At 39.1% G+C, this 12,852-nt stretch overlaps 1 protein-coding gene across 2 annotated transcripts in view; it reads left to right on the plus strand.

The window, feature by feature from the left end:
* The window catches only part of MLLT3 (MLLT3 super elongation complex subunit), a 274,703-nt gene that overhangs the window by 159,572 nt on the left and 102,279 nt on the right, over positions 1-12,852 (plus strand). For both annotated transcript variants that reach the window (XM_039244430.1, XM_039244431.1), the window contains one exon: positions 3,797-3,940. In XM_039244430.1, the coding sequence (XP_039100361.1) occupies positions 3,797-3,940 (144 nt within the window). The remainder of the gene's footprint in view (positions 1-3,796; positions 3,941-12,852) is intronic.

Genomic DNA, 12,852 nt, shown 5'->3' on the forward strand with positions numbered 1-12,852 from the left:
GGGTGTCTTAGGAGAACAAAGGAAATGCAGGAAAGGTAATAAAGGTCTAAGATGGTTATTCCAAGGAAGAGTGGTTTTATCCTGTGGAAAATGGTGAGTCATAAAAGGCATTTATAGCAATGAAAAGATGTAATCTCATTTTTGTATGGGGCCCATCACGGTCTTGCCACTATAGGAAGTAGAATGGGGTGACTTCTAAAACAAGGAGGTGGCCAGGGGAGGGATGAGCAAGTTCTAAGCTCAGGTGAGGGTATGGGAACTGGACAAAAGGGTTGGATTGGAGAGTTCCTAAGGGAGTATATGGAGTAGAACTTGGGGACTATTTGAGTGTGCTGAGCGAGGGAGAAGGAAGAGCTGGTGATGGTTTTTCTATATTTTTTACTAGGGTTTCTGTTTGCTAAAATAGAGTATGAGAGAAAGGACAGATGAATAGAACTCCAGTTTAAGATAATCCGACTTTGAAGTTGCTGTGGGGCAACTTGGTGGAGATGTGGGCAGATTGTGGGTATGGAGCACCCGTATAGGACAGTCAAGTGGAAGCTGGGCTGGAGTTCAGATAGGAGAGTCACTGTCATGTAGGTAGAAGTGACACCCTGTGAATGGCAGTTGGCTCCTTGGGGACTTTGCCCAAAGTTAAAGGATGTTTAAGGGTCAGTGAAGAAAGAAGGGAGGCAAGTGAAGAAGACTGAGAAGGAATGCCAGTAAGCATGAAGAAAGCCAGGAGGGAGGTGTACCCTGATAAAAGAGGAAGGGAGCAGGTTTCATGCCTACTTGGTAGTAGAGAGAAGAGGTAGGGACACCTGGGTGGGTCAGTCAGTTAAGTGCCTGACTCTTGATATTGGCCCAAGTCAGAATCTCACAGTTGTGAGATCAAGCCCCTCATCGATCGGGCTTCATGCTGAGTGTGGATCCTGCTTGGGATTCTCCCTCCTTCTCTCTGCCCTTCCTCTCTGTCTATCTCAACTAAATCAATAAACATTAAAAAGAAAGAAAGAAAGAAGTGTAGAGATTCTGAGTGAATGAGTAGAGACTGATTTAGAGAAGTTAGATGAGGAGGTGGAAACCATGAATTTATAGCAGGTAATGCCTACATTTTGACAGTTTCAGGAACTGAGACTTTTGAGTTAAAAGAACCGGTTTCACTTCACTTTGTTTCATCACATTACATATATAAGAAGTTCTTTCTTTTTTTAATTTTTTAATATTTATTTATTTCTGGGGTGGGGAGGGGCGAGAGAGAGGGACACACAGAATCCGAAGCAGGCTCCAGGCTCTGTGCTGTCAGCACAGAGTCCAATGTGGGTCTCGAACTCACAAATTGTGAGATCGTGACCTGAGCTGAAGTTATATGCTTAACCAACCGAGACACCCAGACATTCCAGAAGTTCTTTTTTTTTTTTTTTAAAGAAAAACATTGCTTTATTTTTGTAAAATTTTAATATGTTATCTACTAAAAACCATAAATACCTCGTATGTTGTTTTTCATATTTTTAAAAGGGTGCAGCCACTCTGGAAAACAGTAAGGCAGTTTGTAAAAATGTTAAACATGGAGGTGCCATATGACCCAGAAATTTTTCCATAGGTGTACTTTCATGAGAGATGAAAATACACGTCTGGATAAAAACTTGTACACAAATGTTTATACCAGCACTGTTTACGGTAGCTACAAAGTAAAGAAAATACACATATCAATCCACCAATAAGTGACTAAACAAAAACTGGTATACCCACACAATGGAATGTTACTCAGCCATAAAAAAACTAAATACTGATACATTACCACATGTCTGAACCCTGAAAGCATCATGTCAAGTGAAAGAGGACTGTCACAAAAGATGACACACCAGGCCATGTATTTTACATATTTGTATGAAATGCCAACTCCACAGAATAGGCAATTCTAGAGAAGCAGAAATAGATTAGTAGTACAAGGGAATGCAGGATCTGGGGGAATGGGAAATGACTACTAACAAGTTTGAGTTTTCTTTCTGGAATGATGAAAATGTCCCAAAATTAGATGGTGGTGATGGTTCCAAAAATCCTGTGAATATACTAAACACCACGAAATTGTATCCTTTTAAAAAAGGGTGGGTTTTATGGTTTGTGAATTCCTTCTCAATAAAGCCATTAAAAATCAACAAAATGGCAAAGCCAATGACTAATGAAAACAATTACAACACTTCACAAAGCTGGTTACTCTTTGTAACACAAAAGGAGTTTTTATGTAAAGTAATACAACAAATTCCAAGTGCCTTAATTTCCTCATTTGCAAAACAGGACTCAGAACTGACCTTGAGGAGAGCTATAAGAATTGAATGAAATAACTGTTACTGTTCATATTAGTTATTGTTATTATCTCCAGTCTTCATTTCACCTGGGATACTTAAGAATTGGTGTGTAGTGAGGCTTAAATGTTTAGCTAACTAAAGTAATGGCTTGAGAGGAGAACTTGAGTATCATGAAATTGTAATGATGATGTTCTCTCTCTGAGATGAGGCTTATTCTACCTTCCTAGTTCATTTCAGAGATATTTATTGAATTTGTGCTATGCACAGGTGCTAAATGAGTTGTATTGTTCTTCCTTTCAAGAGGAGGAAATCCTGATTTCACAGGATAAAGGGAGATATTAGGTTGATCAACCTAAGATGTGCAAGGATAAGAGAGAGAGCAGAGGAGAGGCAATGGGATGTTGGGAGGGAGTTTCTAGGAAGGTTTCCCCAACGTGATACTGAATGGAGAAAGATGAGAAGTTATCTAGGTGACACAGAGCTGGAGAAATGGAGTTGGCAGGCAATGAGGGTAGTAATGTAAAGCAAGGGTGAAACCCAGAATTAGCCTAGAGCACAGTAAGTACTGGAACAACCTATAGCAATGTGTTGCCTGAGGGGGATGAGATAAAGAACCTCAGGTTCAGAAAGCTCCCTGTGAGGCCTGCAAGTGCGCTTTGATTTTTATCTTAATGGCTTATTGGAAGCTTTTGACATTTTAATCAAGCTGTAAAAATGACTAGATTTTTGTTTTATATAGATAATTTTGAGGCCTGAATGAGGGAGGAATTGAAGAGAAAGCCATCCTGAAGTAGGAAGACCTACCAAAGAAAGGAGCTTATTGTAGTTTGGGCAGGGAGTAAGAGTATGGGTTAGAGGGCTTGTTCAAGAAGTATTTAGGAGAGAAAATGGCAGTTCAGTTGTCGGTGATGGGTGTAGGTGGGTAGAGTGGGAAGGGGAGGAAGTGGCTTCAGGGTTATCTTAGGTTTCTAGGTGGGTGGCTGTGTTGGTTGGTGGTGTTAATGCCACTTGAGACATTGCAGGGAAAGTGGTGAGTTTCTTCTCTTAGAAAGCAAGAAGGTGATTCATCAGGTCTTTCCGTTGTGCTTTGTAAATAATTCCACGATAATTTTCTTTTCCCAACACTTTGACACTATAGCTGTTGGGTATCTGGGTCTTTTCTGTTCCTTGTGAAGAATAAAACTTTGCTTTTAAAATATGTATCTGCGGGGCACCTGAGTGGCTCAGTCTGTTAAGCATCAGACTCTTGATTTTGGCTCAGGTCATGATCTCACAGTTTGTGAGTTCGAGCCCGGTGATGGGCTCTGCGCTGACAGCACGGAACCTGCTTGGGATTCTGTCTCTGTCTCTGTCTCTGTCTCTCTCTTTCTCTCTCTCTCCCCTCTCTCCTGTCTCTCCTCTCTCTGTCTCTCTCTTTGTCTCTCTCTCAGAAATAAATAATCTTAAAAAAAAATAAAATTTGTATATACTCAACTCTCTTTTCTTCCTTACATTTTTTTACTCTCTAGGAAGAACCTAAGAAAGTCCGCTTTGATTATGACTTATTCCTGCATCTTGAAGGCCATCCACCAGTGAATCACCTCCGCTGTGAAAAACTAACTTTCAACAACCCCACAGAGGAGTTTAGAAGAAAGTTGCTGAAGGCAGGAGGGGTAAGTGACACTGTGTTGTGAAAATAGATGCTTGTGTGTTAAGCATGATAATGTTTTGAGAGTGGGAAAAGAGGGGAAGTACCTTAATGACCTGGCTATGGACTCATGGTTTGGGATAAAGAGGTAAGCAAACAATAATCTTTTAAGTAGGTATGAATCTCAAATTGCACTGTTGGTTAGAATAGCTTCATAGCCCATGACGTTTAAATCTATGTTAACAAAAAGCCAAAAACAATAAACTCTGCTCAGTTAAGAAACGCACAATCTGTGAACTTTGTTCTATCAGTTTATAGAAGCTTTTAGGTAAAGTTGAAAGTCATGTTTGAAATTAAATAAAGAGGTTATTATCCAGATTTTCTTGATAAAAATGAATAGAAAAGGTATACTCCTTAACATTACACATTTAGGTCATTTAAATACACCTTTTACTTTGTTTGAATTATATGTAGGTAAAAGGATTCTTTTTTCTAAGATACTGGTACCCAAGGTGTGATAAATATTTTCAGTGTGATTTGTTGAGATGGGGAAAGATTTTTTTTAATTAAAAAAGAATTTTTAAATGTTTTTACTTTGAGAGAGAGAGAGACAGAGTGTGAGCAGGGGAGGGGCAGAGAGGGAGGAAGACACAGAATCTGAAGCAGGCTCCAGGCTCTGAGCTGTCAGCACAGAGCCCGACTCGGGGCTCGAACTCATGAACCATGAGATCATGACCTGAGCGGAAGTTGGACGATTAACCGACTGAGCCACCCAGGAGGCCCCGGAATAGGAAAGATTTTTAAGTGGAGAGTCTTGTAGCACAAACGCATGGAGTGTTTGCAGCTCTCAGCCTGCAGATAAGCTCTATTGACCAGTGGAAATCTCCTCTACTGTGGGTGGCCTTGGCATCACTGTCCTCATTCTACTTGAAATGAACTTCCTGTGTCATCTTATGTGGGCAGTTCAGACCCCATGAAATGTCAGAACATGTTCTTTTTTCTAGAATTTCCTTCACTTAGTTTTTCTGGAAGGTTTTTGATAGCTTTGCATCCATGAACTTATCATTATGTACAAACGTGTGGACCATAACAATGCAAAATGCCTCATTTCTACCATAAAACCTACCTGAGGGCTATGCAGGGAAGAGTTTGGTTTTATATAGCATGGAAGTTTTTTCTCTTTATTGAAACCCTTTTTTGTGGGTGTATAGACAACCACTTTGAGAAGTCATGGACCCTCTCATAAGAGAATCACCCATATATACACTTGTGTGAACATTTGGGGTTACATGGAACTCCTGAGGTCCATTTTTTTTAGTCCGATTTTGCCAAGCTCCTGTCTTTCCAGCTGAAATACCTACATGCATTTGAAGCATTGTAAGTAAGTGCCTTTACACATTTCATTCAGCACTGTACTACATCAGTAGATTATGGGTTAAATAGGTTTTGGGCCAGCTCTGGAAATGAACCACCATGTACAGTATTTTATGGGTAATGTATCTTCCTGAAGAAATAGCTTTTGATGATACAACTCATTTTAAAGTTAGATATTTGTTATATATTTATTAAGGAAGTGTTTTTTTTTAAACTATTTTATTCTTTTTGCAGTTACCAAGGACACAGTGTTAATGCTATTTACCTGTGGCTATGCCCTTAAAAATGAACTGGTCCATTCTTGGGTATTTACCCAGAGAAAATGAAAACACTAGTTTGAAAAGATATAGGCACCCTAATGTTTTTTGTAGCATTATTTACAATAGCTAAGGTATAGAAGCAACCTATGTGTCCATTTATAGATGAATGGATAAGGAAGATGTGGTGTATATGCACAATGGGATATTGCTCAGCAATAAAAAAATGAATGAAATCTTGCCATTCATGACAACATGGATGGACCTAGAGGGTGGATATTCTTTTATTTTTTTTTTTTTGTTATTACTTTAGAGAGAGGCAGTGTGTGTGAGTGTAAGCAGGGGAGAGGGAGAGGGAGAGAGAGAGAAAGAGAAAGAGAATCTTAAGTAGGTTCCACACTGAGCCTGATGTAGGGCTCAGTCCAAATGACTCTGGGGTCGTGACCTGAGCCGAAACCAAGAGTCAAATGCTCAACTGACTGAGTTACCCAGCTGCCCCTAGAGGGTGGATATTCTGTTAAGTAAAATAAGTCACACAGAGAAAGACAAATACCATGATTTTACTTACATTTGGAATCTGAAAAACAAGTCAGAGAAAGTGAAATACCATGACTTTACTTCTATGTGGAATCTAAAAAGTCAAACAAGCAAATAAAATAAAATAAAACAAAAACCAGAAACAGACTTGTAAATACAGAGAACAAACTGGTGGTTGCCAGAGGGACGGAGAGGCGGGGATTGGTGACAAATGTGGAGGGGATTAAGAGGCACAGACTTCTAGTACTAAAACAAATAAGTCACAAGTATGAAAAGTAGAGTGTAGGGAATATAGTCAGTAAGATTGTAATAACTTTGTGTGGTGACAGATGGTGGCTACACTTATGGCGAGCACTTCATAATGTATACAGTTTTGAATCGCCATGTTGCACACTTGAAACTAATACAATGTTGTATGTCAGCTGTACTTCAATAGAATGAACTGGCTTATTTTAAATCCTGTTTCTCATTCTTTTCTTTCTATGACGGTGGCATTTTATGTTTCTGATTATTCCTCTCGTTTATGGAATTAGGTGGGTAACTGGAGCCTGTGGATTCTGGAACTTGAGTCCATCAGGCTTCTGATAAGAGTCGTAGGAAAGAGTAAGTAAATATGACACAAGAACTTTTAAAAACCCCACTTAGTCCCAGAGTACTTAAGGGTTGCTTGTGAGCTGGGGACGAGGTGACAGGTCAGTGATAACACGGCACAGGGCAGCCCTGCATCCCGAGAGGGTCTCCAGTAGATTCCTGTCTCACTCTTGTCAGCCTTTATCACAGAACTGTCCTCCTCAACTTCTAACTTTCCTTCTTTGTGTTTCTTTTAGCGCTGTTTGAAGCCTGCAGATTTTTTCCTATTAAACTTAGATTGTGTCTTGACACCTCTAAAATAAGTTGAAATGTGAAACATTCAGGCACACCAGTTACTTCACATAAATTCTTCAAGGGACTGATTCCAGTAAATTCTGTGGTAAAATTAAAATTTTTTAAATTTGTTTGAAGTAAGAGTAATCTCATAGATTCCGTTTTTTAAAATCCTTAATTTAAGAGGGGAAGATTAGTCTTCTGTGGAAATGTGGGAATCTATAGACTAATAACCATTTTTTGGCTCACCTAGGTTTTTGGCTACCTTGTATTATTTTTACCTGATGTGTAAACATTTATCTTGCCTTAATATATTAATGCAGACGATCAAGGTACTCCTAACTTATGAGCCATTTTTATTTTATTGGAAATCTTTTTTTCGAGGGGTGTCTGGGTGGCTCAGTCAGTTAAGCCCCCGACTTCAGCTCAGGTCATTGATCTCACAGTTTGTGGTGATGACAGCTTAGACCATGGAGCCTGCTTTGGAATCTGTGTCTCTCTTTCTTTCTGCTCCTCCCCACTCACCCTCTGTCTCTGAAAAATGAATAAACCTTAAAAAAAATCCTTTTTTTTAATAAAAAAAGAGAAATCTTTATTTTGAGCTTTATTGACACAATTGACATACATATAACATTGTATAAGTTTAAGGTGCCCAGTGTCTTGATTTGATACACTTGTATATTGCAGAATGACTACCACCATGACATTAGCAAACGTCTCCATCACATCATAATTACCATTTCTTTTTTTGGTGAGAACATTTAAGATCTGCTATCTTAGCAACTTTGAAATACATAATTCAGTAGTATTACTTATAATTGCCCTGCTTTTCTGCTAGATCCCCAGAACTTACTCATCTTATAACTGTTTGACCAATTTCCCTCCCTTTCCCCCACCCTGCACCCCCTGGTAGCTGCCATTCTAGTCTCTGCTTTTAGGAGTTAAGGGTTTTTAGATTCCATGTATAAGTGATATCTGATAGTATTTGTCTTTCTCTGTCTGACTTTCACTTAGCTTAATGCTTCCATTTCATCCATCTTGTCACGAATGGCAATGTCCTTCTTTCTCACAGCTGAATTATATTCTGTTATTTTATCCATTCACTTAGGGTATTTTCGGATCTTGGCTGTTGTAAATAATGCTGCAATGGACATAGAAGTACAGATGTCTTTTCAGTATCCTGTTTTCATTTCCTTTGTGTATACACACACACAGACACACAGACACACACGCAATTGGGATTGCTGGATCCTGTGGTAGTTCTATTTTTAATTTTTTGAGGAACCTCTATATTGTTTTTCTCTAGTGCCTGCACCAGTGTCCAGTCCCATCAACTGTGAATTAAGGATTCCATATTCTCCATATCCTTGCCAATACTTCTCGTTTCTTTTCTCTTTGCTAATAGCTGTTCTGCCAGGTGTGAGGTGATGTCTCATTGCGCTTTTGATTTACTACATTTCCCTGAGGATGAGTGATGTTGAGCACCTTTTTGTGTACCTCCTGGCCACGGTGTATTTTCTTAGACACAATTTTAAATCAGATTGTAGTGTCTGCTATATTAAGATATATGAATTCTTTATATATTTTGGATATTAAACTCTTACATGATTTGCAAATATTTTCCTCTGTAGGTTATGTTTTCATTTTGTTGCTTGTTTTCTTTGCTGTGCAGAAGCTTTTCAATTTGATATAGTTCCACTTGTTTATTTTTGCTTTTGTTACCTTTGTTTTGATGTCTATTAGAAATCTTGTTCATGACTGTGTCTCTTTAGATAAACATTTTTTTTCTTTTGCCTGGGTTTTAAGGTGAGGAGAGGATGCTGTGTTTCTTAAACATTAAATGGGGACACCTGGGTGGCTCAGTCGATTGAGTGTCTGACTCTTGATTTTAGCTCAGGTCATGATCCCAGGGTCATGGGATTAAGCCCCACTTCAGGCTCTGTGTTGAACACGGAGTCTGCTTGGGATTCTCTCGCTCTCGCTCTCGCTCTCGCTCCCTCCCTCCCTCCTTCCCCTCCCCCCCACCTCCCTTTGACCCCTGCCCCACTAGTGTGCGTGCTTTCTCTCTCAAAAAAAAAAATTACTTGTGCGACATAGATGTATATATTCTACCTTTAAAGGAAAAACTTAATCCCTTATTCATTTATACCATGTGAACCATTACAGCCTGAGGCATGAGAGGAGTAAGCTTACCGTTTTGGCTATGGTTCCTTCTCCTTTTTCTTCTAAACCAAAAGTACATAACACTATTAAAAGTCGAACTTGACTTTTCAAGAGATCAGAAAGGTTGTTTTTAGAGTTGGTAGCCTCTTGGAAAAATGCTTTTAACTTTTAGAAGAAAATGATTCTAAAAATTTGGCTTTTTGCTAGAAGAGTCTTAAAAAATTGCAGGTTTTTTTTTTCTCTACTTCAAATCTATAAACCAATAACTACATGACAACTTTAGTGGTCAGTAACATCTTTTTTTTTTTTTTTTTTTTTTTTTTTTTTTTTACTGGATTTATTTTTTTCTTTCTCTCCCTCCCTCTCTTTTTTTTTTACTGTTGCAATTCATTTCTAAATAATATCAAAAAAATGTCCCTGTATTCTTCTATTGAATAAGTCCCTAGTATTAAGGGTATTCTTGCTTTAAGAGACAGAAGAGGAGCACCTGGGTGGCTCAGTCAGTTAGGCATCCAACTTCAGCTCAGGTCATGATCTCACGGTTTGTGGGTTCGAGCCCTGCATCGGGCTCTGTGCTGACAGCCAGCTCAGAGCCTGGAGCCAGTTTCAGATTCTGTATCTCCCTCTCTCTCTGACCCTCCCCTGCTCATGCTCTTGCTCTCTCTCTCTCTGAAATAAAATTTTAAAAAACATTTAAAAAAAGACAAAAGAAAAACTTGTGTGGGAAGGACACATTTGTAATTAAGCATTAGTTTGTGAAAATACTGGAATATGGAACGATTTCATTTACAGGACCCGAAAGGTGGTTGCCTCTAAATGAGAGACCTCATTGGCACTTGCTAGGGAAATTGTAGATTTTGTTTAGGGTTTAGCCCCTTGAGTAGGAAAAGGAAGGTAGGGGGCAGGAGATGGAAAGGAACAACCTGAGAGCTTCTGAGAGGAGACTGCCTTATTTCGAGATCTTATTTTATATTTTGGTTGGTGAGAGAGATAGAGGACAGTAAGCAATAAACTTTTGAGGGTAAGACTTGATATAATCTATTTGTCCTTGAATTTTTAAGCCAAAGGACCAAATGTGCCCCATAGAGAAGCACCTCTGAATTCTAATGAGATATTTCTACTTGTTTACTTATATATGAACTGATGAATCCTTTTTAAGTGATTTTCAAAATGCTTGTTAGGATGTTAGGATTTTTTATTTATGATCACAATAGATAATTTTTTTTCTTTACTGATCACTTTCTTGGTAGCTAGAATTCAGTCCTACTGAAAAACTGCTGAAGGGCTTAATATCTATTACTTTTGATTGAAAGTGGATGATTTTTTCTCTTGGGTGTGGGCACAGTAAAGATGCAGGTAGTGTATCTCATATGACTGAAGGTCATAATTCCACTAACTCAGTTCTCTGGGTTTCATGTTGGGGAAAGGAGTGAAATACAGCTGGAAAAGTTTTGAAATCAGGCAGATTTAAGTAAAAACCTCATTTTTGTCATATTCTAGCTAAAGAAAGTTATTACATCTCTTAGAATCTCAGTTTATCATCTGTGAAATGGGTTAGACCATATTTTCCTCATTGGGAATGTCCAACCATGGTGTGTGGCACATAGTAGCTACTCAGCCCCTTGTGTTTTTTTGTTTTTGTTTGTTCATTTTCTTTTGTTGGTTTAGAAAATCAATGGATCTTGGGGCCCCTGGGTGGCTCAGTTGGTTAAGTGTCTGACTCTTGGTTTTGGCTCAGGTCACGATCTTGCCGTTCTTGAGTTTGAGCCCCACATAGAGCTCTGAGCTGAAGTGTGGAGCCTGCTTAGGATATTTTCTGTCTCTCTGTCTGTCTCTCTTCCCCTCCCCGTCAATAAGTAAATTAACTTAATAAAAGAAAAAAAGTAAGTTGACAGATCTTGGAGTGCCTGGGTGGCTCAGTCGGTTAAGCATCTGACTTTGGCTCAGGTCATGATCTCACGGTTCGTGAGTTTGAGCCCCGTGTTGGGCTCTGTGCTGACAGCTTGGAGCCTTCTTCAGATTCTGTGTCTCCCTCTCTCTCTGCCCTTCTCCCACTCACAGTCTGTCTCTCTCTCTCTCTCTCTCTCTCTCTCTCAAAAATAAACAGTAAAAAAAAAAAAAAAAAGATCTTTAACCATCGGTGTTTGAAGCACTTAAGGTACAGTGAAAAAGTTTTGTTTGTCATGAAGTGTATGCGGCTCTAGATTGATTCACAGGAAGACATCTTGACTACTAGTTAGTGTGACGTGTGTGGATTTAAAGAATTTTAGCCCACAGGATCTTTCTTCAAGGAGTTTCATTCTGGCAGTTTGTATTTTGCTTATATAAAATGAAACAAGGACCCATTTAGAATATTGTTTTTTAAGATGCAAGTTTTCACTAGAAAAGTGATTAGCCCTTATCATTGTTCTGAATTCTAAAGGCTTCTCAAGCCCTCACAAGAGCTCCTATGTAGCCTGATCAGCAAGGTGGTTGTATCCTTTTACTTCCACGAGGAAACCACAAAAGGGGCAAGCATCTTCAGAGAGTTGAGTTTATGTTACAGCTGCTCCTCCTCTTCCTTTTTGGCTAGGAAATCAAATGGTCCGCTTTGGTTCTGTTCTTCTTTATGGAATGGTGGTAGGATATTGGTAGACTTTTTTGCTTGCTTGCTTTCCTCAATTAAACAGGCCAAAGTCTAAACATGTTGTTCAGTCTATTTCTGAATCACTGGCAAGCAGTTAATTTTGAGGACTGAAAATTAAAACTAACCACAGCAGTTGTTAGAACTAGGGTTTCTACAGGCAGAAATCCAATTCTGTTCAGACGCCACCTGTTTCAGTAGGACATTTCAGACACCCATTTGGCAGGATTTGCTGGAGAAGACGTGGGGAACATGCTTGCAGTCTGTGTTAAGTCTGCAGTATAATGCAGTCCTGCTTCTCCGAGTGACAGTTACATTTATATATGGTATGTTTTTGCAAGGAATAAATTGGAATCTTTTTGAAATACTGCTTGTTGTGAAGTGGAATTCAAGTCTACAGTAGACCCCCACCAAGGGATTCTGGTATTTAAAGGACCAACGGGGGTCTCATGATAAGGAGCCTTCTCGTAATGCAGCTGCCCAAGCCATCCGAACACCGCATTTTATCGCAGGGTTCTTGAATGAATCTTGTCTAGGGTCGTTTCGTATATGCTTTTGTAGGGGAATTGAGAGCACTTCTAATTTCTAAGCAGTACAAATCACATCCACCCTCCCCCCCCCCCAACTTTACTTTTTTGTTGTTGTTTTTTTGAATAGGTAAGTGCACACGTGATACAAAATGACCTACAGTGAGCCTTCCTTCAGGCCACCAATGAAGCTGTCGTGAAAAACCTTTTACATAGTTCTTTGTGCCCGCGCACACGCGGATGAATTTATCTGCAGGATAAATTCCTAGGAGTAAAATCATGGCTCCAAGGCAAAGTGGAATTTAAATTTTGATGGACACTTACAAATTGCCTGTCAAAGAGGTTATACCACTCTGCGTTTGCATCAACAGTGTGTGAGAGAGCCTATTTATCTACACAGTGATTTATTAAACACCCCCCCCCAATCTGATGAGTGAAAAATGATACCTAATTTTTAATTCAGATTTCTCTTATGAGTGATGATGAGCATCTTTTCATATGTTTAAAAGCTATTTCCATTTCCTTTCACAGACCACATTTTAATGTATTTCAAATTGGAAATATTCCGTTTCAGTTTCAACTTAAATTTATG

The sequence above is a fragment of the Hyaena hyaena genome, unplaced genomic scaffold (genome assembly GCF_003009895.1).
Source record: "Hyaena hyaena isolate Hyena2069 unplaced genomic scaffold, ASM300989v1 scaffold_240, whole genome shotgun sequence".
Taxonomy (NCBI): Eukaryota; Metazoa; Chordata; class Mammalia; order Carnivora; family Hyaenidae; genus Hyaena; species Hyaena hyaena.